General features: G+C 44.9%; 1 protein-coding gene across 2 annotated transcripts in view; it reads right to left on the bottom strand.

The window, feature by feature from the left end:
* Nucleotides 1-22386, bottom strand: part of USP13 (ubiquitin specific peptidase 13) — a 148083-nt gene extending 125697 nt beyond the window's left edge. The window contains exon 1 of one of the 2 annotated variants that reach the window (XR_013413406.1): nt 22085-22386. Coding sequence is in view for 1 of the 2 variants with exons in the window: in NM_001265638.1 (NP_001252567.1) it covers nt 22085-22252 (168 nt within the window). In the remaining variant the exon portion in view is untranslated. 2 annotated transcript variants of the gene reach the window in all.
* Nucleotides 22387-26571: the final 4185 nt, after the last annotated feature.

Below are 26571 nucleotides of genomic sequence, written 5' to 3'. Positions count from 1 at the left end.
AAATTAAGGATATCTTCAGAGATGATGTAGTTTAGTTTAAAAATGTAAACACTAGTGACCATGTTTTGTACCACAAAATATAATGAAACAAATAAAAGACAAGATAATAGGGAAAAACATAAAGTACAGCGAATAAAAGCATGTATCCAAACTATATAAAAACTGATGAATCACAAGATGTCATCAACATTCAAGTTCAACTTAAGAAATTTTTTTTTTTTTTTTTTTGAGATGGAGTCTTGCTATGTCGCCCAGGCTGGAGTGCAACGGCGCGATCTCGGTTCACTGCAAGCTCCGTCTCCCGGGTTCACGCCATTGTCCTGCCTCAGCCTCCCAAGTAGCTGGGACTACAAGCACGCGTACCATGCCCAGTGAATTTTTTGTATTTTTAGTAGAGACAGGATGTTAGCCAGGATGGTCTCGATCTCCTGACCTCGTGATCCTCCCGCCTCGGCCTCCCAAAGTGCTGGGAAAGAATTTTTTTAAAGATCATTTGGTTTCCAATATGAGAAAATATTAAAATCAAACCATCACATCCTCACAACCTCCTTAAGTAAGCATAATAAAACCATCCCAAGGCACAGGTACATGCCTCATAAACCAGTAAAAACTATTAAAATTGCACAGCCTGAAGCCACAGACAAAACCCGTATATCTTCTCCTACAATATAAATCAGTTCAGCCTTTCAAGAGAGCAAAAAAAAAAAGGTGACCCTTTGACACTGTATTTTCCCTTTTGGCCCAAAAGGAGAAAAGAAGAAAAAAAGAAAAACGAATTTGTACAAAAATATTCTGCACAGAATGTGCAGTTCTGTGCACATTCACTATCTATAATAAAACAATGTAGCAATGACCCCAAATAGAGGACTTAAGAAATTGAGGGATATAAGCACAAGAAAATACTGCAACATTATTTAAAAAGACAAATTTATAAATTGTGTGCAACGAGTCTTGCTTGGTCTAGAGTGGTGCTTCTCCAACTATTGTCACAATGGATGAGGTTATTTTTGTTTTTTGTTTCGTGTTGTTTTCATTTGTTAAGGAAAGATACGTGGTCCCACTGCACATGGCTAGTTCAAAGCCCCAGCCAGATATGGTCTTACTACACACTTAAGTTCCACAAAACCCAAACCAGTCTATGTCCTAGGCAAACAGATCCACTGGTCACACAGTTGGCTTTGACTGCAATGTCAAGTTGCTATCGAAATCTCAAAACAGGCCGCGCACAGTGGCTCACGCCTGTTAATCCCACCACTTTGGGAGGCCAAGGCGGCCGAATCACCTGAGGTCAGGAGTTCGAGACCAACCTGGCCAACATGGAGAAACCCCTGTCTCCACTAAAAATACAAAATTAGCCTGGCGTAGTGGCACATGCCTGTAATCCCAGCTACTCAGGAAGGCTGAGGCAGGAGAATCACTTGAACCCGGGAGGCAGAGGCTGCAGTGAGCCAAGATCGTGGCATTGCACTCCAACCTGGGCAACAAGGGCAAAACTCCATCTCAAGAAAAAAAAAAAAAAAAGAAAAAAAAAAATCTCGAAACACTACTCTCAGTGCTGTACTCATCTCTCAGCCCAGTCAGCTGACACACTTTAGGTAGCACTTGTCTAGGGCTAGGTGAACTCGGCCCAAGTCTAAGAGTGTCTCACCCACCAGGAAAGCATTATTTAAAAGACTTTCAGGACACGAGGTCAGGCCTGCAGCCTTTACAGTAGCCCCATCAATGCCTCCTCACTGCAGGCGCTTCCCAGACCCCACACTCTGTCAGTCTCTGCCTAGGAACTACTCCCACATCTCCCAGCTCAGCCCCTGTTCTGACAGTCCTTGACCCTAAATCTGCTTTCATTTCACAATCAGTGTCATGCTCATTGAAATCTATCGCTATGGGAAACCCAAGCTTCCTTCAGTTTGTCGCCAGTACCTTCAGAAGCTGAAATATACATTTGCTCCTTGAAGGCAGAAAAATTGTATCATTTATTGCTAAATCCTAAAAATAGTACCTGGTACAGGGCATGGGACAGGAAAACTGTGTCATATTCACCACTGAATCCCAAAAACAGTACCTGCTACAGGGCAGGACTGAACAAACTTTTGTAGGATGAATGATAGTTTTTGTCTTCACTATTTGTTATTTGGTCTCTCTCTCAAACTATTCCTCAGTGCCCTTCTGATCTGAATTTAAAATGCTTCACAGCACAGGTTCCACTTAAAGTCTCTGGCATGACTAAACAATGGGAATTCTCAAAATAAAACTCATGGCCACGCATAGATAAACAGCTGGAGGCACCAGCAGAAATTCTAGCTTTTCAGGTTTGTTTGGCTGAAGTCACTATTAGCACCCTAGACACTTGAACCCCACTGCCCCAGCCCTCCCACCTACTGTAACCAAGCCAGTCTCACATGGGTTCTTCAGGAAAGTGGCTGCCTTCTCTGCACCCCCATCCCACCTTGGATCCTACCTGCCTCCTGTGCTCAGAGGACACCCAGCCCAGAATGACCAAAGTGCAGTTCTGTGCACAATCTTAAGCTAAATGGATTCTAATGATCATTTTTATGATGCACTAACCAGAAACTTGACCAAGATGCAAGACTTTGACATCCAAAATCACAAGAAAGTCACGAAATACTGCACAGGGCTCTATAATGATTTCCCTTAACTTCTCCAGCCCCACAATCAAACAGTAAGAAAGAAGCAGCATTGGCCGAGCACGGAGGCTCACGCTTGTGATCCCAGCACTTTGGGAAGCAGGTCAGGAGATCAAGTCCATCCTGGCCAACATGGTGAAACCCTGTCTCTACTAAAATACAAAAAATTATCCGGGCATGGTGGTGTGCATCTGTAGTCCTAGCTACTCAGGAGGCTGAGGCAGGGGAATTGCTTGAACCTGGGAGGCAGAGATTGCAGTGAGCTGAGATCACACCATTGCACTCCAGCCTGGCAACAGAGTAAGACACCTTCTCGGAAAAAAAGGAAAAGAAAAGAAAAAAGAAAAAAGGAGCAGCATTAGAAGCCCCATGTATTGTTAAAATCCTGTCTTCAATGCATTTCAATATACATACAGTATATACCTAAGCCATTCATTTACTACTTTATATTGTATCACTCTATGTGCTATTCAGAAGTAACATCAAAGACAAAGTCACTTATTTTTATATTGCCTGCCGTTTAAAAGAATGCTAAAATGGTGGCAAATATAAAGGTCAAGGTTGCAACATGTTTCAGAGTAGCAAGTGAACAGTCATTTTAAATAAAAATACACTACATTGTCAATCAGTAGGTGTTCAGAGAACTTTGTTTACGATGATGTTTTCTTGGCAACCAGCCTTCCCACTGGAAGACAGGAAGGGAGCGTGAGTTTATGTGAGCAACGCGCTCAGGAAACACAGTCCCTGCATAACACTTGTTTTTATAACTACAGAACAGTGTCTCCTGTGGAAAACAAGTGGTCATTGCTGCAAAGAGAAACATAATGTAGGTAGATGGAGTCACAACAAATCCACGCCGGGACAAATCATATACTAACACCACGGGAAGACGGTGACTCACACACCCTTGGAAAAGGAAGGCCAAGAAGACCAGAACACAATATTTTCTAGAACATTGACTCAAAAAAGAGCAGACAGGAAAAAAAATTAACCAAATGAGCTGCTTGTAATTGTAAAAAAAAAAAGCAACCCAAATGCCCAAGAACAGATTTGCTTAATAATTTATGGTACCTCCATGAAATGTAACACTCTTCAGCTATTTGAAATTGACTTGTGGATGACTATTTACTGATAGAAAAAATATGCACATGGTAATTTGGGGTGAGGAAAGCAGGTAACAAAACACTGTGTATGCTGTTATAATATACGTGACATGCACACTCTTCCTGGCATATGATGTTATCTCAGCATGGGGAGACAATGTGGGAATTTGTTTTCTTCCCATTCTCTTCTGGCATTTTTTAATTTCTCTTCAGGAACATAGATTCATTTTTTAATTAAAATACAAATAAAAGTTTTTTAACTGAATGTATTTAGATATGCTCCCTTTTCTCAACCTGGCTTCCCAACCACACAGCTTTATGGGGGCTGTACATTTCCACTACTCAAAGTAAAGCGTGGTGGCAATAACTTGAGATTTTTATTTTTTATCTTTGAGAGAGTCTCACTCTATCGCCCAGGCTGAAATGCAGTGGAGCAATCTCAGCTCACTTCAACTTCTGCCTCCCGGGTTCAAGGGATTCTCCTGCCTCAGCCTCCCAAGTAGCTGGGATTACTGGTGCCCACCACCATGCCTGGCTAATTTTTGTATTTTTAGTAGAGATGGGGTTTTGCCATGTTGTCCAGGCTGGTCTCTAATTCCTGATCTCAAGTAATCCACCCACCTTAGCCTCCAAAGGTACTGGGATTGGCCAGGCAGAATGACTCACGCCTGTAATCCCAGCACTTTGTGAGGCCGAGACAGGCAGATCACCTGAGGTCAGGAGTTCGAGAGCAGCCTGGCCAGCATGGTGAAACCCCGTCTCCAATAAAAATACAAAAATTACCCGGGCATGGTGGCGCACACCTGTAATCCCAGCTACTCAGGAGGCTGAGGCAGAAGAATCGCTGGAACCCAGGAGGCAGAGGTTGCAGTGAGCCGAGATCACGCCACTGCACTCCAGCCTGGGTGACAGAGCAAGACTCTGTCTCAAAACAAAATAAAAAAATTGTTGGATTGCAGGCATGAGCCACTGTGCCTGGCCAATAATTTGAGATTAATAAGAGATTACCTTGAGATCTGCAGCTGAGGAAATTCGGGAACAAGTAAAATAGAGGTGATAAGGAGTGTAACCTCAGGGAGGCAAATGAGACTGTGATTACAACTGGGAAAAGTGAAACTAATCAGGAACACTGTACTCTAGTTGGCTGCCACTCATGTTTACAGAAGGGGGTGGTCAATGTGGAGAATGGAAAAGAAGCCATGAGAGTGAGGCTGTGATGTCTTCTCTAGAGGCAAAAGAAGGCCATGGGGGTGAAGGGCAGAAGGAGTGTGTTCAGTCCCTCAATGCAAGACATCAGAGACCCAGCAAGGGTGATGCCCTAATGACATCTACATCCTAGTAAAAAGAGACAGGCAACAAGCAAGAAAGAGACATCAAAGATAATTCCCAGCAGTGATAAGAGGAGCCTGAGGATTGGGGTCTTTATACAGACAGGAGACAGGGTTGTCTCTAGGAGGCTGAGACTTCAAAGATGATGAGTAGTCAGGCAAGCAAAGAAGGAAGAGTACCCTCTCCAGATGCAAAAGCATGTGCAAAGGTCCCAACTCCAAAAAAAGCTTGGCTACTGCTTTGAAGGATAGAAAGCCAGCCAGGTGCTGGAGAAGCATGAGAAAAAGGTGGTGACAGTACAGAAGGAGAGGGCTGCAAAGGTCAGCTCAAGAAAGCCTTGCACGCCAGGGGAGAGCTGGGTGCACACTGGGCAGAAGCAAAGCCACTGGAGGCTTCTAAAGTGAGAAGTGCCATGATCTCATCTACATTTTTCAAAGATCACTCTGGCTACTGTGGAAGAATTATGGCGGGGGGAGGGTCAAGAGAATATGCAGTTGAGAGGCTACTGTATAGTCTAGACCCACACTGTCTAATATGGTAGCCACTAGCCATATGTGAATATTTAAATTTAAATTAAGTTAAATTAAAACTTCAGTTCCTCTACCGCACTGGCCAATTTCAAGTGCTCAACAGCCAAAGATGGCTAGTGGCTACCCTATTGGACAGCTCAGACACAGAATAATTCCATCATCTCAGAAAGCTCTTTTAGACAGCCTTTGTCTAAACAAGGCCAGATGGTGGCTTAGCCTGGGGAAGGTGACAGGAGAAAGAGGGAAGGGGGCTGACAGCAGAGACAGGGAAATGGGCAGTGTCAGGATATTATTGTATTTTATTTATTTATTTAATTTTTTTGTTTGTTTGTTTGTTTGTTTTTGAGATGGAGTCTTGCCCTTTAGCCCAGGCTGGAGTCCAGTGGCGTGATCTCAGCTTACTGCACCTCTGCCTCCCGAGTTCAAGAGATCCTCATGCCTCAGCGTCCCGAGTAGCTGGGACCACAGACGTGTGCCACCACACCGGCTAATTTTTGTATTTTTATTAGAGATGGGGTTTCACCATGTTGGCTAGGCTGGTCTCAAACTCCTGACCTCAGGTGATCTGCCCGCCTTGGCCTCCCAAAGTGCTGGGATTAGAGGCGTGAGCCACTGTGCCCAGCCAGGATATAATTTTAGGATAGAGCACACTAGCCCAGGAGATGGATTAGGTGTAGAGGCATGTGGAAAAGGGTGGAAGTGAGGACAACTCCTAATGGTTCTGATTCATTACTGAGTACATAAGAGCACCCTCCTGTCTCTGCCCAACCTTTGCTTTCATCAAGCAACCACCTACCTATGAATTCAACCTCTCAGGTACTTACTTCCATGTCCGAATGACAGACATGAGTGTTCCAATAACCAGAGCACAGATCTCCAGTATATTCTCGCTTCTAGAGCAAACCAGACAAGAGTTTTAAATTGCAAAAATTAAGCACCCATAAACAAGAAGCAAATGAGCAAATTAAGCACTCATAGGTAAGAAGCAAGTGAGCAATAAGAAAGTAAAACAAGATTCCAGATCAAGGGTGGCAAGCATGCAACACACAGAAGGGGGAAATACAATGGAGAAAAGCATTATCAGAAAATAGGGCTGGATGCAGTGGCTCATGCCTGTAATCTCAGCACTTTGGGAGGCCAAGGCAGGCGAACTGCTTGAGCCCAGGAGGTCAAGGTTGCAGTGAGCCAAGATCACACCACTGCACTCTAGCCTGAACAACAGAGTGAGACTTCGTCTCAAAAAACAAATAAACAGAGAAAGAAAGAAAACAGGCTGGCTAGCAGGGAATAATCAAACAGGTCACCAGTAAAACAAAATTACCAGAATACAATAGTTGCAAAATCTAAAATCTTGGTTTCAACAGCAGATTCAGTGAAATAAATGTGTCCACATAAACTAGGTAGGAAAGAACAAAGAGAATATTGGCCTTGCTGCTAAACACTGATAAAACATCTGTGGCCATGAAATGTTAAGAAAAAAACGGAAATACTAATCCAGCAGCAGGCATGGTGGCGCACACCTGTAGTCCCAGCTACTCAAAAGACTGAGGTGGGAGGACCACTTGAGCCCAGGAGATCGATGCCAGCCTGGGCAGCACAGCGAGACCCCATCTCTAAAAAATATATAAATAAATAAATGTTGAAATGTTAATGCAGTAATGATTCCTCCAGCTTGCTCTGACTTTGACTGTCTCCCTTTCTGCAGAGGACTCCTATGCATTAGAGCTGTACAGCCTGGTCCTGCACAGCTAAAGGCAGAGTCTGAACAACTAAGTTTTGACTACACTATAAATTTAGTGTTCTACTGAGGCATCATTTATTAACTTTTTTGATAAGTATAAAACTGAAGCAGCCGGGCATGGTGGTTCATGCCTGTAATCCCAGCACTTTGAGAGGCCAAAGCGGGCGGATCACCTGAGGCTGTGAGTTCAAGACCAGTCTGACCAACATGGAGAAATCCCATCTCTACTAAAAATATAAAAATTAGCCAGGTGTGGTGATGCATGCCTGTAATCCCAGCTACTCGGGAGGCTGAGGCAGAATAATCACTTGAACCCAGGAGACAGAGGTTGCAGTGAGCCGAGATCGCTCCATTGCACTCCAAACTGGACAAGAAGAGCAAAACTCTGTCCAAAAAAAAAAAAAAAAAAAAAAAAAAGGATCATTCCTCTGGGTATTTTGAGCAATGAGGATACTGACCCCACCGCAGCTGGGGAAGGCCAGAGGCAGGGCACGAAGTTGAATTACTACAATACTCTCAGGACAAATGGGTAACATGGAAACCATCAGCATACGAACACAGTGAACTGGGCACCTGCAGCAGTCCCCAGCTTACACACAAAAAGAAAATGTGAAACCACCTTGTCAACAGTACACCTTTTATAGTCATTTCTTATTTTTATTTTATTTTTTAAAAGTGATGGTTTTCTTCAGGATGAAATCCCCCTGATAAACACGAAGATTGAATTTCCAGGCTAACCCATAAAAGCCCATCCCTCGGATCTGAATTTGAGTATGAACAATGGCCCAGAACAGAGTCCCCATCAAAGAGGCCAGCAAAAGCTTTCACTGTTGAGTAGAGCCTTATGCAGAATTACCAAGTAAAAGACGTCTCTCTTCGGCAACCCTAAGACTCCATAAATGCCATTTCATCTTCTCGAAGGGAACCCCTCATTAAACCACTAATAAAAGGGCAAGTACCTCTGCTACACATCCACTAGCTTAAAAGTGAGAGCTAGGGAGGGGAGAGTTCCAGAGAGGACAGCAATAAGATAGGTTGAATGGACAGCTGTGATTACAACAACCCTGCAAGGTAAGGCACTACAAAGGGGGAAACCAAGGCTCACAGGAATTCAGTGACATTAAAGCATTTGTTGAAGTCACATGGCTGCTAAGTAGTAAGTGGAGGTGGATTTGAGCCCAGGCCAGTCTAGCCCCCTGCGGGCTGCCTGGTGCTACTGAGAAGCAGATGTCGTTTTGGTGACAGGAGCCAGGTGGGCGGCTGTCGGCAAGCACACGCTCTCGTGGGGGCCTGGGGAAAAGAGCAGTTTCTCTTTTTTTCAAGACTGTTTCATTCAAGGAAAGCAGGAGGGACAGGCAAAGGAGGGCAGCCCCACTCAAGTAAGCAGCCTGCACCAGGCACCCTGCCAAGCTTTCCTGAGGGGCAGGAGAGAGGTTTCAGCAGGCTTTGCCAGCTCCACTCCCCAAATGCAAAAGGACAGCTGGAGTCCCTGGGAAGTGGCCACTCCAGATTGACAGCTCCCTGACAAAAACAGTGGCAAGACCCAAGGTGCTGGGCTTCGAGACACCGGTGAAGGAGCTGCAAGACAGGGGCCCTCACAGCCCACTTGTCCTAATCAGCTTGTGTCCAGCAATAAAACTGGGGACCTAGAGAGAGAATTTACACCAACTGAGGCTTCTTCCAAAGAACAGGCTGGACACTCAATGGCAGAACCTGCCCCAAATGGCACCTCCAAAGGAGCAATTCAGCAGCTTTACACAAAGGATACAATATGTGAATTACTTTCAACCCTGCTTCCTGTAGCCACTCCCACCTATTCCTCATTCCACTTCCAGAACAGTAGCACCAGAGGACAACCATCCCCATGCTGTTCCCTTGCTCATAATTGGCTGCTCCCTCAGGTCTAATCAAGACCAACCTCTTTTACATCCCACAGAAGATTCAACTTTGCTTTCCAGTCTCCCCAGGAATCTTCTCTTCCATAAGACAATTTTTACTGTCTCACATGCAAGTCAAGTTGGTCCCAATTCCATACCTTTGTTCACCCTTCCCCTCCAAAGTGCTGCCTCTTTGGATTCCATCCAGTTGTCCAGGCCAGTAACTCTTCTAGACTTTGTTGATTATTCCCAGGTCTAAAATCTCCTCTCACAAATTTTAAGCACCACATTGTTTAAAGCTTAAATATCCAGCTGGGTGCAGTGGCTCATGCCTGTAATCCCACACTTTGAGAAGCCAAGGCAGGCAGATTACTTGAGGTCAGGAGTTCAAGAACGCCCTGACCAACATGGAGAAACCCTATCTCTACTGAAAATACAAAAATTAGCTGGGCAAAGTGGTGCATGCCTGTGGTCCCAGCTACTCAGGAGGCTGAGGCACAAGACTCACTCGAACTGGGGAGGCGGAGGTGGCAGTGAGCCGAGATCACACCACTGCACTCCAGCCTGGGCGACACAGCAAGACTCTGTCTCAAAAAAAAGAAAAGCCTTACATATCCTGTAAGTGCTGCAGGGTCTAACTTCATGACTCATCAGGGTTTAAAGACCAACTCTGTCATGAAGCCATCTTTGAACAAATCCTTGAAGAAATTACCTAACCTCTCTGACTCTCCATTCCTCATCTGTAAAACAGGGGCAAAATCGTAACTATAACATGTAAGCCAATTACTATCATAATTAAATGAGATGACGTACATAAAAGTGCCTGGCATAGTATTTGATTCATAATAGACACTTGACGGATTGGAGTTAGCTCAAGCGGTTACGTCCTCATGCCAGACTTTCCATAATGGACACTTGAAATTAGCATACACACTCCACTATGATAGAGATCCATGTCACACTCTTCTCTGCCATGGTCCTCTGTTTCCCTCCCACTTACACCCTCTCTCCCCCTATAATACTTCCTGCAGCGCAGAGTGTACAGTAAGCCATAAGTCAGTATTAACACTTGCTAATTAACACAAAGCAGAATGTTTCCTTTCTAATCTTTTTTTTTTCTTTTGAGACAAGGTCTTACTCTGTTGCCTGGGCTGGAGTGCAATGGCATGATCATGGCTCACTGCAAACTCCACCTCCTAGGTTCAAGCAATTATCCTGCCTTAGCCTCCTGAGTAGCTGGGATTACAGGTGCCTGCCACCATGCCAGGCTAAGTTTTGTATTTTTAGTAGAGACAGAATTTCACCATGTTGGCCAGGCTGATCTTGAACTCCTAACCTCAGGTGATCCGCCGACCTCGGCCTCCCAAAGTGCTGGGATTATAGGCGTGAACCACGGTGCATGGTCTTTCCTTTTTAATCTTACCACATGAGGTACATCCTATCCTGCACCTCAAGCAACATCTCTGTCCAGAGGCATATTCAGATTCATTACATTCTTGTCATTGTTACATTGTCCTGTTGTTCTAGCCCTAAAAATAGATGTTCGTGTTCACATCTTCCCTGTGCGTGGGAACAAGGGGAGTCCTAACTGATCACCACAATACTGAACAGACCAGACAGAGGCCTGATCTGCAACCATAGATCCCAGTCCTTTTGTCATCTCCCTGAGGGGCCCAATGTGGGATCTTTTACCAAGCACCCTAGAACCACAACACAAATAACACTCAGCAAGTACCCAAGACACTTTTCCCTGGCTTTTCAAGGGTCAAACCTATGATGTTTCAGATAATAAGATAACATGAAAATACCATATTGGCAGCTGGGTGCGGTGGCTCATGCCTGTAATCCCAGCACTTTGGGAGGCTGAGGCGGGCAGATCATTTGAGGTCAGGAGTTCCAGACCAACCTGACCAACATGGTGAAACACTGTCCCTAGTAAAAATACAAAAAAAATAGCTGGGCATGGTGGCACACGCCTGTAATCCCAGCTTGAACCCGGGAAGCGGAGGTTGCAGTGAGCCAAGATCATGCCACTGCACTCCAGCCTGGGCAACAGAGCGAGACTCCATTAAAAAAAAAAAAAAAAAAAAAAAAAAAAAAAAAAAAAACAGAAAATCAGAAAAGATACAGGCTTAATGGCACAGGTTCACAAATTGTGTGGTTTTTAGTTCTCTACTCTTTTCCTTTTAATTCTCCAAGACCTCAGCTATTCCACATCCCCACAATCTGTATCCCACCCATGACAAAGATGTAGAAAGTGAAAGCAAAGGAAAACAGATATCTAACTCAGCTTATGAGGATGGGAGGAGTCCTCACAGAGAACACCTGAGCTGGCTTTAAAGGACCAACAGGGCTTTTCCAGGGGGCTGAAGGGTGAGAGAATGCATTCCAGGTCAATGCAAGAGCATGAGCAAGCACATGGAGGGGCAAGAGCACGGAGCACCTAGAGAATAGAAAGTCCTTTGAGACAGAAAGAAAGTAAGCAGAGGTCAGGAAAGCTGGATCAACAGCTTTGGATAAACTGAGGTGATGTGCCATGTTAGAAAAGTCTGAATGGCACCATTGAGGATTTCAAGGCAGGAAAATGACATGATCAGACCTCTATTTTTAAAAATATCTGAGAGTGCAGTGTGACAGACAGGAAGGGAAAGCAAGGTGGTTGTTAGGAAGCTTCTGCAACAGTCCAGGCAATAAAGGATGAGGGCCTGAGCCTTAGCAATGCAAGGGTAAGAGGAGGATATACCAGAATTTGGTGATTAATGGGATGTGATGCTAAAAGAGACAGTGAGATAGCCATGTTCATAGCAGCACGATTCACAGGAGCCAAAAGGTGGAAGCAACACAGTGTCCCTGACAGATGACTGGATAAACAAGATGCAGTGTATATACACAATGGGATATTATCCTGAAAGAAAACTGACACAACAACGTGGATTAACCTTGAGGACATTATGCCAAGTGAAATGAGTCAGTCAAAAAGGACAAATATTGCATGATTCCACTTGCATAAAGTACCTAGAGTGGTCAAATCTGAGAGACAAAAAGTAGAATGGTGGCTATCAGAGGCTGAGAAAAGGGGAGAACAGGGAGTCATTGTTTAATGGGTACAGAGTTTCTATTTTGCAAGATGAAAAGAATTCTGAAGACAGACGGTGATAATTGCAAAACAGTGTGAATGTACTTCAACGCCACTGAACTGTACATTTTAAAATGGTTAACATGGTAAAGTTTATGTTATATGTATTTATTTTATCACAATTTAAGAAATAAAAAGAGAGAGAGGGAGGTAGAATGGATGATACCATACATCTCTCAATCTGGGGCACTAAAATGGATGGCCGCTCCTTTAACTGAGCTCCAGTCCATAGGAAGAGGAATGCAGGGGAGGAAAAAGAGAATTCAGAGTTGCACAGATGTCCAGATTCAAAATGAGCAGAGAACGTGAACTTTTCCAAAACGTCTTCCTGGCAGGATCAGCATCATCTCTCACATTCCAAAGCTCTAAAAATGGTACAACTTTAAAGGTAATGAACTACTGTCCAAAAGGGACAGCAAGTGACTTCTTGATTATGATTTTAGAAAAGCAGGATTTTAGGGTACACAGGGCAAATGACACAAAGACATCCATTTCACTCTTTTCTGAAACCCCAATCAAAGGACAGCAAAGGGATTTTTTAAAGACATAAGCTATAGCACTAAAGTCTGGAAAGCTGGACTAAATGAATGCTAAGAGACTAAGATGGCGACAGAGCTGAATCCTAGGCCAGCAGCAGGGAAAGCCAAGATCCAACCTGATCTTCACCCCAGAATGCCCAAAAGACTCCAGAACTGGCAGTTCAAGATAACTCTGGATGATGGGGTGAAGTAGGAGCTAAAATAAAGAAAAAGAGTTTTTACGTAGCCATCAGAGCCCCAAATCTCACCTCCACTCCCAGACGTTCCTCCCTTTCCTGGCAAAGAACTGGAGAATGATTCTCTAAAGCAGATGAAAACAAAGGTTTCAGCGCTGGGGAAGAATGGGCTTAGTTAAGAATAGGGGCACCATCACGAACATGGGGACTAAGAGAATGTATGTGTATCGGTCCAGATTTGGTCAGAAAATAGATGCTATTCTAGGTATTACAGGCAGGAAGAGATTTGATACAGGAAATTAAAAGCTTAAAAAATCATGGGAAGGGCAGTGAGAGCCATAGTCAGAGAAATCACTGCCTATGCTCAGGAAATCAGGATGTGCAAGCGTCACAAGAAACTGCACAGATGACGTCAGATCCCCCACCACTGAGCTAACTGTGTCCCAGAAGGACACTCAGATGCTGCTAGGAAAACCTCAGATCGACCAGGTGCCACAGTTGCAATAGGAAAGTGGCTAGCTTCTCCTTCTTTTTTGCCTTCTAAATCTCTTACTGGAAAAATCAATATCAGAATCTTACCACCAAGAGACTCTGGGAAATGCAATGTCCAGGAGCCAGCCCCTGCAATGATGGGAGAAGCTTAGCAAAGCACAGACACAGCTGAGAACCTACAGGCACTATCCAGCTGGTATCCAATACCCAGATGGGGGGACCACCTTCACCCTCTGCTCCCACTCAGTTCCCTGAATATTGGCAGACAGGCCTATATTTTCCAGACAAGAGATCAGAATAGTCTCCTAACTGGTAGCCAAACGAAAAAAAAAAAAAAAATTAAGACACTAACATTTAAGCTTCCCCAAATAAACAGCCCAGCCAGGTCACCCTACAATGAAACTCACAGTTCAGAGAATAAAAAAAAATTCCTATCTATGAAATAGTCAATTCCCAGCTCAAGTAGCTCTAATTTTTTCAAAAAGTGTCGATCAAATTCTCTAAATTTTAATTTGCTTCAAAAAGAATGTGCATGCAACATATGACATCTATGCTTGAGCTAAAATTAAGACAATAATTTAATGTGAACCCATAAAAGCTACATTTCAGGTGAGGTATGTGACTAGAATAAGTGGTTATATCTTCTTACCTAAACTCTAGAACTTTGGTTTCCAAAGTAAGGCCTGGTAACCCTGTGACACCCCAGAGTCTTTAAGTAATTTGGGAGGTCAAAACTATTATCATAACATGAAGTTACTTGCCTTTCTCTCTCTCATTCTCTCACAGCATACAGTGGCATTTTCTCAAGGCTACATGACATGCAATGACATCATTTCGAAAGCTAATAGAATGTAATTGTTCGAATTGTTTTAAATTTTTCTCAGTTTTAATTTCTAGTATGGTAAATAGCAGCAGACATCACACAAAAGCTTTCTGTGGTTCTCAAAAATGTTTAAGCGTATAAAGAGGTCAGAAAGCTTGAGAATCACTGCTTGAGAACAACTTTTCAGCTAGTTGCTTTTGGAAGGAAACTTTTGACATGTGAAACTAATAAGATTTACTTTAAGTTTGTATCTTCAAAGTGGAAAAAAAGTCTGTCTGCTCCTAAATTTTGCTTTACTATCTCGTATCAGTTTATCCATTAGAAGGAAGAGTTTTCCACAGAGATCCTAAATTAACTTTTTTTTCTCCCTGCAAGTAAGCATTATGATGGGAAGTCTCCTTGCCTGCAAGGCAACGTGCATAGTACAATGGTAAAATGCAGAGAATCTACAGGGACTCAAACAAATACTTGTACACCAACAATTGAAGCAGCTTTATTCACAACAGTCAAAAGGTAGAAACAACCCGATGTCCATTAACAGGTGAATGGACAAAAAATTTAATACATGTACATATATATGATGGAATATTATTCAGCCTTAAGAAGGAAGGAAATTCGGATACGTGCTACAACACTGAAACTTGATAACATTATGCTAAATGAAATAAGCCAGACACAAAAGGACAAATACTGTGTAATTCCACTTGTATAAAGTGCCTAGAATAAGCAAATTCACAGGGACAGAAAGTTGAATGGAAATTACAAGGGGCTAGGAGAAGGGAGAAATGAGGGTTTATTGTCAAATAAATACAGAGTTTCAGTTTGGAAAGATGAAAAACTGGAGATCGACAGTAGTGATATTTACACAACAATGCGTAGTGACACAGCAATGCGAATGTAATTTAATGCCACTGAATTGTACAATGAAAATGAGTTAAAATGTTTCAATGCAAATGTAATTTAATGCCACTAATTGTACAATTAAAACAAGTTAAAATGTTTTGTTTGCTTGTCTTTTGAGACAGAGTCTTGCTCTGTCGCCCAGGCTGGAGTGGAATGGCAGGATCTTGGCTCACTGCAACCGCTGCCCCCCAGATTCAAGCGATTCTCCCTGTTTCAGCCTCCCGAGTAGCTAGGACTACACGCACCCGCCACCACGCCTGGCTAATTTTTGTATTTTTAGTAGAGACGGCGTTTTGCCATGTTGGCAAGGCTAATCTCAAACTCCTGACCTCAGGTGATCCTCCCGCCTCCACCTCCCAAAGTGCTGGGATTATAGGTGTGAGCCACCACACCTAGCCAAAATGGTTTTAAACAGATTCTAGAGTCAGACAATCCAGATTCATATCCCAGCTCTACCACTTGCTCTCTATGTGATCTTTGTACTTGAGTTTCCTCATCTGCAAAATGGTAACAGTATAAAACATAGGTTTGTTGTGATGATTAAATAATGAGTTCATATACGTATAATAATATATGCAATAATGAGAAGGCTTGGAATGATGCATGGCACCTAGTAAGTGCCCTATCACTAGGTCTCAAACTTTGGCATGTTTCAGAATCACCCAAATTGCTTATTAACACACAGACTGCTACACCCCCACCCCCAGATATTCTGTTTCAGAAGGTCTGGGGTGGGACCCAAGAATTAGCAGTTCCCAAGACATGCTAGTGCTGCTGGTCCAGGGAGCACAGTTTGAAAACTGCTCTACATACATGTGAGATGTCATTATTATTACTGGCAATGCCTGAAAGAATACCAGGCACATCAATAAATATTTGTGGAAGAAAGGACAGAAAGAAAGATTCACTGAGCCCCTAACATGAAGTGTTCCCACAAGTAGATGGAGATCTCAAAGCCTTTCCTGGTGGATATCTAAACCAGCCACTCCCACCAGGTCCCTGTCATCAGAGTTTTCCAAAGACTCCCAAGAAGACAAAGAACCAACAGTGACATCTCAATATTACTGAGCCATCTCAGAACTTCTAAAAATGGGAAAAAAGTTCCTTCTTACAAACCAGTCCTGATGCGAGAAGGGAAGAAGAGGTGGGGGTAAGGGGCAACCATTTATGCTGAGTCTCATATCCCCTCCAGTCACCTTTTTGGTTCAGCCACTGTGGGCAGCTGATTGTCATGCAGGTGCGGCCCAACAGTCTTAGCCTCAGCTGCACTGAGGACCTCTTGCTTCTCAGCTGCTGCTGGTCCTGCTCAGCCTGTCAAAATACTTCCCATTTGCAGACTCAGTGCCTACAAATACAGACTTGGAAGAGTGAGGGCTTCTCCACCCCTAGAACAAACCTTGACCAATGGAGGATGGGAGTCAGTGGATAAATACTGTACTCCCCTCTGCTCCATCTCAAGTGGACAATTCTGAGGCACACTCTGCAGTTACCCAGGGAGTCCTCAGTGAGGTTTAGCTCTAGCTGCCCACTGTGGAAGCCAGTTCCATACTCATTCTCAGAATGACTTTCTTTCTTTCTCTTTGTCACTATTCTCTTGCTCATAATTCCACTTCTGTTCCCTGGGATAACTTTCCAAAATAAACTGCCTTGTCTAAGCCTCCCCATTTTCAGTTGACCCAAGCTAAGAGAAGGCATAAACAGCTCCACTTACAATGCAAGTGGGCAGGGGGGCAAAATTAGCACGAGAGAGCAAACCATGAGGACAGACTAGAGCCGTTGTGCTGCATGACACAGACTACGTAATGCAGGCATTCAAAGGAAAGGATGAAGTCTGAAGCAGAAGGTGAAGGTTGAGAGAGAGCCCAGAAAAATGATCACAAGAGGAAGGTGGTCTTAGAAAAGGAAATGAGTTGGCCTGGTGCGGTGGCTCCCACCTGTAATCCCAGCACTTTGGGAGGCCAAGGTGGGTGGATCACGAGGTCAGGAGTTCAAGACCAGCCTGGCCAACATAGTGAAATCCCATCTCTACTAAAAATACAAAAAAGTAGCCAGGCGCGATCGCGGGCATCTGTAATCCCAGCCACTTGGGAGGCTGAGAAAGAAAAGGAAATGAGTCTTACACATGGACAAGCCAGAGACTCGCCTCACTGGAATTGACCACCTGGAAACTGAAGAGACACAGGACCAAAGTACATCCAGATAAATGAGCAGCTCAACAACCAAAGAGATGAGAGGAGATTTCCATGCTGGTCCAGGGAGGCTTACAAGCAGAAGTGTGAACCAAGACATCCCTCCTCCACTTAAGCACACAAAACTTCCTACATAACCCCTGACAACCAGACTCTCGGGCTTACAATTTGTGATTAACTCTTTTTCTTTCTCTCTCTCTTTTTTTTTTTTTTTTTAGACAGAGTTCTAATAGATAATTTTAGAATTTTTGTATTTTTTTTAGTAGAGATGGAGTTTCACCACGTTGGCCAGGATGGTCTTGATCTCTTGATGTCGTGATCTGTCTGCCTCGGCCTCCCAAAGTGCTAGGATTACAGGCATGAGCCACCACACCCGGTCATGACTGACTATTTTGCTTTCTTTTTACTTCCTTCTATTCTTCTCTCTTTCCTCCTTTTTTATTTATTTATTTATTTATTTATTTATTTTTGAGACGGAGTCTCGCTCTGTTGCCCAGGCTGGAGTGCAGTGGCGCAGTCTCGGCTCACTGCAACCTCCACCTCTGGAATTCAAGCAATTCTCCTGCCTCAGCACCCCCCCAACCCCTACTCCCCAGTAGCTGGGATTACAGGTGTGCACCACCATGCCCAGCTAATTTTTGTGTTTTTAGGAGAGACGGGGTTTTACCACGTTGGCCAGGCTGGTCTCGAACTCCTGACCTCAGGTGATCCATCTGCCTTGGCCTCCCAAAGTGCTGGGATTACAGGTGTGAGCCACCTCACCTGGCCTTTCCTCCTTTTTTAAAGCAAATGTGAATGTGATTACTAATTGGTCAGACACACTTTATGTATTAATTTATTTAATCCACAAAACAACCTTTTGAGATAGGTTGTTATTGTCTCCATTTTACAGATGGAGAAACTGGGGCTCAGAGAAGTTACACACTGGGTGACAGAGATAGGATTCAAACACTGCCAGTCTGGGCTCTCTCCTTCACATTTGCCCCCCACAATGAAGTCATCACATTCTATGTGATAATCCCCCTGATTCCTTTCTCAACATTTCCCATATGTTTTACCCTCACCATGTGCAGAGCCTGTAACTCCATGGAATTCATATATTTCCAAAGCATTCACTGAGTTCATGGTATATATACCAGATGCTAGACCAGCTGCTGGGAATAACACAAAGTCCCCACTCTCCAGGAAGGTCACACTCAAAGGCAGAGACAAGCACGTGAACATGTCGCTGGGGGTTAGACAGGAGTGCTTACGGGGTCTAGTGGGAGGCAATATGGAAATGATTCATAGAGCCAGAACCACTTGAATTCAGTCTTGTAAAGAAGCTCCACTGGGAAGGTACATTACAGACCTTGCACAATGAACCAAACCATGGAGAGGTGAACCTACACGTCAATGTGGGAGGGTGGGCCCAGGATGAAATCAAAGATGTAGGTGAAAAACAAATTCTCGCTCATCCCAAAATAGCTGTTATTGAGCAGCTGCTATGTGTTAAGCCCTAGGAGGTAGGAAGAAGAGAATAGAGATACTAATACACTACTCATATCCCGCAAAGGTGAAGAATGGCAAAGGTCTACAGACAGTGCCTCAGACAGGGTAGGTACATCACAAAGATTTGTTGATTCACAGTCTTTCTCCAACATCATTTTAAATCACATGACCAAGAATAGCTTTCCGTAACTGACCATATAAAATCAAGACCAAATGTTTTCCAGATTCAAGGCCCCCATCGTCTACTCTCTACTTGGTTCTACCTCACTTCTTGCTGCTTGCCAAATGTATCTTTTTATTCCAAATACATTTCAGGCAAATTAGTGGGAAATATTCACACTTTATATCTCCTTTGCACACATAATTTCCCTGGCCTGGAATATTGATCTCCCTTATTTTCTAGCCATCTTTGTACATAACCTTTTTCAAAAGTAACCAATGCAGGGATGATTTTTTTTTCCACTCAGCTGGTTTTGGCCTTTTCCCTAAGACATCCCATGGCGCTTGTGGATTAAAGTTTCTGGTGTGTTTAGCACTAATGGATTTTGCTCTCTACGGTCCTTACAGTCATGCATGTATGAGATGGCACATAGTAGGTGCTGAAGAAACCCTTATTGGACTCACAGTGTAGTGTTACATACCATAACAAAATACTGGCTGGTTGCAGTGGCTCATGCCTGTAATACCAGTGCTTTGGGAGGCCAAAGTGAGTGGATCACTTGAGGTAAGAAGTTCGAGACCAGCCTAACCAACATGGCGAAACCCTGTCTTTACTAAAAATACAAAACTAGCCTGGTGTGGTGGCACACGCCTGTAATCCCAACTACTTGGGAGGCTGAGGCAGGAGAATCGCTTGACTCCAGGAGGCGGAGGTTGCAGTGAGCTGAGATCATGCCATTGCACTTCAGCCTGGGCAACAAGAGCAAAAATCCATCTCAAAAAAAAAAAAAAAAAAAAAAAAACTTCTCATTATCAAGCACTGTGCTTTAAGATAAATATTATCAAACCTTCCTTCCCTTCCTGCCCGAAACATAGATAATGAAATATACTGATTCATCAGCCTTGTAAATTAATCCCAGTCTCCCACAAGGAACTGCTATGATGTGACTGAAATCATCAGTCTACACTGGACGAGATGTTTCTAGAATAGTAACATTCTAGAAACACACAGTAAGCTCCCAATAACTATTTGTGGAAGTGAATTTTAAAAATCAGCCTTTTTTTCCACACCTGCTATCCACTACATTATGCAGCAAAAACTTCCAAGAGCAAAGTTTGTAAACAGAATTTGAAGAAGAGCCCAAATCAAACATGGGGAAAGTCATTTGACCCCACTTTCCATGTCATGCTATCCTAAAAGACTTAAGCCACTTTCTTCCTCGTGGAGGTAACAGTCTGTCAATTGCTTAGGTTAGTTACCACTATCATCCCTCTCCAACTTTAGGAACTGCCCAACACTGGCCATACAATCTGAAAATGGCATTTTCAAATAATTTATGGATAACATACTAAGAAAGGACTGCCGATTCTCACATTCCACTCTGGATCTTTTCGAAATAAAAAAAAGTAAGCAGTCAAAAAATAAGTTAGGTTTTATCCCTCAAATGATATGTAATTACCATAAATAAAAAAACTAATGTCACAGAGAGGATACTAACCCTGATACTCCAATGTGTATCGAGCAAAAATCCTTTGCAGCCAGCCAAAATCAACCCACAGATAATAAAGGAAACTTTGGAAATGTTGCCGCTCATTTGGACTTTTCTTTTCCCCTCTGACAATACTCCACATACTATGAATCAAAGGTATTGGACAATTGCAAGACCTGCCTCGGTCCATCCAATCCATGCGCCTTCCAATGCATTGAGATCTGCCGGGTGACATATGAGATCTAAAGTGGGTGGATAAAAATAACTTGGTCCTCAAAAAGACATGATAAACGCCAGACAGCTGAGTCACTTTGAAGCCTATTTTGACTTTTGAAAGGGACATTCACCCTCCTGCTGCTTCTCACACTTTCACATAGAACCAGGTGAAAACCACCACCAACCGCCCCGGGTAGAAGGCGGCGATCCCTCTCAGCTTCCTCCTCCATTCTCCGAGGTCACGACTCGGGATTGAACTTTTAATAATTTATACTTGAGCATGTCAGTCCAAGTGACTCATTTAGAAGGGTAAGGGGGAAAGGCTTAAGAAAACCATCACAATCCAGTAGATCCCCTATTTCTGCTGCCCGATTGGAGGCACCGGAAGGTTTCGTCTGCCTTTTTTTTCTTTTCCTTTTTCTTTTTTTTTTTTTTTTTTTTTTGAGACGGAGTCTCGCTTTGTCGCCCAGGCTGGAGGACAGTGGCGCGATCTCGGCTCACTACGGCCTCCTCCTTCCCGGTTCAAGCGATTCTCAAGCCTCAGCCTCCCGAGTAGCTGGGACTACAGGCGCCCGCCACCACACCCGGCTAATTTTGGGGGGGTTTTAAGTAAAGACGGGGTTTCGCCATATTAGCCAGGCTGGTCTCGAACTCCTGACCTCAGGCGATCCGCCCGCCTCCGCCTCTTAAAGTGCTGGTATTACAGACGTGAGCCACCGCGCCCGGCCCTGACATTCTAAAGGCAAGAAAAGGAGTAGGGTGAAATGGGAAGTGGTGGAAGAAAAGCTCAGAGAGCAAATCAGAATTGTCCAGGAGTGGGGATCCCTGAGCAAAGCAAGTGGTCCCACAAAAGGAAGGGCTGTGTGTCCGGGGGTGTGGGGGAATCATCCCGTCCACCTACCCGCCCTGCGCTCTGCCCCGGGGAGGACGCAAACGATCTGCAACGTGCAGTTCGGAACAGGGAACTCTTGGACCTCATCTATCTTTAAACGGCGGCGGGGCTGTGTGCAAGCTGCTGGGAATTGGGCCCTTCCAGCCTGGGGAGGCTGGAGGAGCAAAGCCACCAGTCCTCGGCTGCAGCAGCCCTGGGGCGCTCACTGTCTGCCGAACTGCAGTGCTCCTGAGCCAATTCTGCCGCCCAGAGAAAGAGAAGAGGTCCCCGGCCGCCACTGCGCATCTTCTCCCCCGGCTTCACGTGCCGCAGGCCGCCGGCCCCGCGACCCTCCCCCGAGGCGCCTCACTTACGGGGGAGTCGTAGGAGAAGGCGCACTCGTTCTTGTAGACCCTGTCGCCGGACCTGGGCACGCGGATCGTGGGCATGTGGGGCACCAGCAGCTCGCCGATGTCTCCTGCAGCCATCTTCCGGCCTCCGCTGCCGCCCGGCATGCCGAACAGGGCGCCCCGGCGCTGCATGGCCTCGGCACGCACAGGAGCCGAGCGAGCCGAGCCGGAGCCGGAGCGCGCTGTCCGCCGGCGGCGGTGGCGCCAGCGAGCGGGCGGACGCGCGGGCTGCGCGGGCGACCGCAGCCGGGCGAGCCGGGGCGGGCGGGGAGAGCGGGCCGCAGGGCGGGAGCGGGCACCGGGGGCTCGGGGCGGGCGGGCGACGCTGCTATTTTTAATCCAATGGCGAGTCTCCGGCCCAGCTGCAGCGTCAGGCGGGGCTGGGGAGCGCCAGCCGCAGCGCGCCGGGGAGGGGGAGCTGGAGAGGGGCCCTGCGAGCGGGCCGGGCTCGGCGGCGGGGTCGGAGGGCGAGCCCCTGAGGCGTCGGCGCGGGAGCCCGAGCGGGCTGGCGGCCGACTGCGGCGCGGGAGAGCCCCGGGAAAACACCACGTAGGTGTTTTCTATCCCGAACTCTTGGCTTGCAGAGGGGCAACTCCGAGGAGGCAAACACAAAGAGGAGGATTGGGGGTTTTAAAAACCGCTTGCTTTTAAAACAGCCAAAGACTAGAGCGGTGACGTCCCCGGATTGGGTAGGGGCAGGACTCGATGTGCAAATCTGGAATCTAACGTGAGGCTTAAATCTAAATTTGCGCCATGCACTTCGGTGTTTCCCCACTAAGCTTCGTTCCTTACTTTAACATCCAAAGCTCAAAAATAGAATAGAACAAGATCGAGTGAGGATAGAGGGTGTGTGTGCGTGTGTATAATAATAATATAGGTTTTCTTATTGGAGGAAGTCAGAGATGGTCAAGATTTTTTCAGGGCGTCGGGAGGCTTTCTATTTTTCTCGGCCTTTGGAGTATCTTCTATGTGATTCAAAGTTCCCATGTCGAACATTCAGTGGCCTGATTTGAGGATTTTGTAGGCAAACATACATATTCCTGTCTTACTCATCAGTTCCTCAAAATCAATGATGAATGGGATTGGGCTGGGGGGTTGATCATTTGCAAGCAGAGCATGTCTCCCAGCGTCCTCTCATTTTCTCCAAAAAACTCATAAGACGGTTTTAGTGACATAGAGGTTCTCTTAACTACACCCAATATATATATTCATAGCAGGGTATCCAGTTAATGAAACGCCGAAAGAGCGAGAAATAGTGAACCAAAACGCTAATTTTTGTAAACTTCTCCCAGATCAGACAGTCCTTAAGTTCTTTTTTTTTTTTTTTTTTTTTTCTTACATTATTTATCTGTTAACTCTCCCTGGTTCTCCAGACCTGTCTCGAGATTTCCATACCCTCAAGCAAGCTTGGAGCGCACCACACTTTCTTATAACTCATCACTCCCAAATGCTATCTGTTGGAAACGGAGGAGGTGGCACTGAGCAAAAAATCAGACACTATTGTCATCTTCATCATTGGGGCAGATACTCTCAGCGAGCTTTTGCTTTGAATTTAGTCTCATCAGCTTATTACCTTTCAGGTTCATGGATGATGTTTTCTCCAATTACAGAGATAGACTTGGTTTTACGAAACTTAAAAATTTAATCTTAGATTAAATGCAAATTAAATCAGTGAGACACTGTTTTTCATCCGTTGGGCTGATAAAGATATATTGAGTTAGCATGGGTTTGGGAAATAGACCCTCATGCACATTGTTGGTGGGGATAAAAACAATAAACCTCTTTGGAAGGAAATGTAATAATACCAGTCATAATTTTATATGTGCATACTGTTTTCCCCAGCATTTCCTTGTCTAGACATTTATGCAACAGATAAATTCAGGCTATGTAAAGATATTTGTTAGAGCACTGTTTTGAGTAACAAACGTCTGGGGAAAACCTAAAGATCCTTCTGTAGAAAGTGGTTATAATACAGTACCATTGAAAAGAATGAAGTTGCTCTACATGTGCTGATGTGGAACAATCTCCAGATTATTACTAGATGAAAAAAAGCAATTTAAGCAAACTAGTGTATAAAAGCAAGGAATACATGCAAGGCTGATAATATGCAATGGGCACTTTGGCACGTCGTATGTACCATGGGCCTTCCTTCCAGTTGGTTGTACCTGTGGGAAATATTTTTAATGTAGCCCTTTAAGATATACATATGTGTATGCATGCCCACTTGTTTGGCTTTAGGCTGTCTCTAGAGCAATACACAAGAAACTAGTGACAGTAAGGATCTGTGGAGAAGAACACAAAGCCTGAGGTTAAAGGAGAACTTACTAACTGATATGGTTAGGCTGTGTCCCCACCCAAATCTCATCTTGAATTCCCACGTGTTGTGGGAGAGACCCAGTAAGAGGTAATTGAATCATGTGGGCAGGTCTTTCCCTTGCTGTTCTTGTGATAATGAATAAGCCTCACAAGAGCTCATGGTTTTACAAACAGGAGTCTTCCTGCACGAGCTCTCTCCTGTTGTCTGCCTCTGTGTGAGACCTCCCTTTCACCTTCCACCATGATTGTGAAGTCTCCCCAGCCACGTGGAACTGTAAGTCCAAATAAAACTTTATTTTGTAAATTGCCGGGTCTCAGCTATGCCTTTGTCAGCAGCGTGAAAACAGATTACTATACTACCACTTTTTAGCTTTCTGTATGATTCCATTTGTATTATGTGCAAGCATTGCTTCCCCCCCCCACCCCCCACCCCCCACCCCCCCTTTCTTTTTTGAGATGGAGTCTCCCTCTGTCGCCCAGGCTGGACTGCAACAGCGGGATCTCAGCTCACTGCAACCTCCGCCTTCTGGGTTGACGCGATTCTCCCGCCTCAGCCTTCCAAGTAACTGGGACCGCAGATGCACGCCACCACACCCAGCTAATTTTTTATTTTTTATTTATTTTTGTTATAGACGGGGTTTCATCACGTTGGCCAGTCTGGTCTTGAACTCCTGACCTCAGGTGATCCACCCACCTCGGCCTCTCAAAGTGCTGGGATTACAGGCGTGAGCCACCACGCCCAGCCTCAAGTATTGCTTTAAAAATTAATTAAAACTCAGCCGTCGGTCTCCAACACGAGCGCTGCCTATAACTCGCCACGCTCCAGCAGAAGAAGGGGTCTAAGTAAGGAGATCTCTATACCAGGGCTGGTACAAAGCTGACTGCCCAAAAATCAATTGGTGGTAAAGAACCCAGGAAGCAATCCCAGCACTCTGGGAGGCCGAGGCGGGTGGATCACGAGGTCAGGAGTTCAAGACCAGCCTGGCCAAGATAGTGAAACCTCGTCCCTAGTAAAAATACAAAAAAAAATAGCCGGGCGCCGTGGCAGGCGCCTGTAATCCCAGCTACTGGGGAGGCTGAGGCAGGAGAATAGCTTGAACCTGGGGGGCGGAGGTTGCAGTGAGCCACGATCGCGCCACTGCACTCCAGCCTAGGCGACAGAGTGAGATTCCATATCCAAAAAAAACCCAGGAAGCAACTAGCTACAAACGCCACAAGCGTGCGCCCTCTACTGGACAAGTGAAGAAACCTCATCATTACAGACCTGGTACTGGTACTGTGGCACTGTGGCACTCGGTGAAATTAGACGTTATCAGAAGTCCTCTGAACTTCTGATTCGCAAACTTCCCTTCCAGTGTCTGTTGCGAGAAATTGCTCAGGACTTTAAAACAGATATGCACTTCCAGAGTGCAGCTGTTGGTGCTTTGCAGGAGGCAAGTGAGGCCTATCTGGTTGGCCTTTTTGAAGACACCAACCTGTGTGCTATCCGTGCCGAACATGTAACAATTATGCCGAAAGACATCCAGCTAACACACCACGTACGTGGAAAATGTGCTTAAGAATCCACTATGCTGGGCACGGTGGCTCATGCCTGTAATCCTAACACTTTGGGAGGCCGAGGCGGGCGGATCACCTGAGGTCGGGAGTTCAAGACCAGCCTGACCAACATGGAGAAACCCCATCTCTACTAAAATAGAAAATTAGCCCGGTGTGGTGGCGCATGCCTGTAGTCCCAGCTACTCAGGAGGTTGAGGCAGGAGAATCGCTTGAACCCGGGAGGCAGAGGTTGCAGTGAGCCGAGATTGCGTCGTTGCACTCCAGCCTGGGCAAGAAGAGCGAAACCCTGTCTCAGAAAAAAAAAAAAAAAAATCCACTATGATGGGAAACACTTTATTCTGAAAAAAAAAACACACACACAAAAAAAATTCTCTTCCTCCTATTATTGGTAGTTCTGAACATTAGATTTTTTTTTTCCATGGGGTTAAAAGGTACCTAAGTACATATGATTGCGAGTGGAAAAGGGGACAGAAATCAGGTATTGGCAGTTTTTCCATTTTCATTTGTGTGTGAATTTTTAATATAAATGCGGGGACATAAAGCATTAATGCGAGTCAAAATGTTTCAGTGAACAAGTT

The sequence above is a fragment of the Macaca mulatta genome, chromosome 2 (genome assembly GCF_049350105.2).
Source record: "Macaca mulatta isolate MMU2019108-1 chromosome 2, T2T-MMU8v2.0, whole genome shotgun sequence".
Classification (NCBI taxonomy): domain Eukaryota; kingdom Metazoa; phylum Chordata; class Mammalia; order Primates; family Cercopithecidae; genus Macaca; species Macaca mulatta.
The sequence above is the reverse complement of the archived record's forward strand: the minus strand, read 5'-3'. Positions and strand labels throughout refer to the sequence as shown.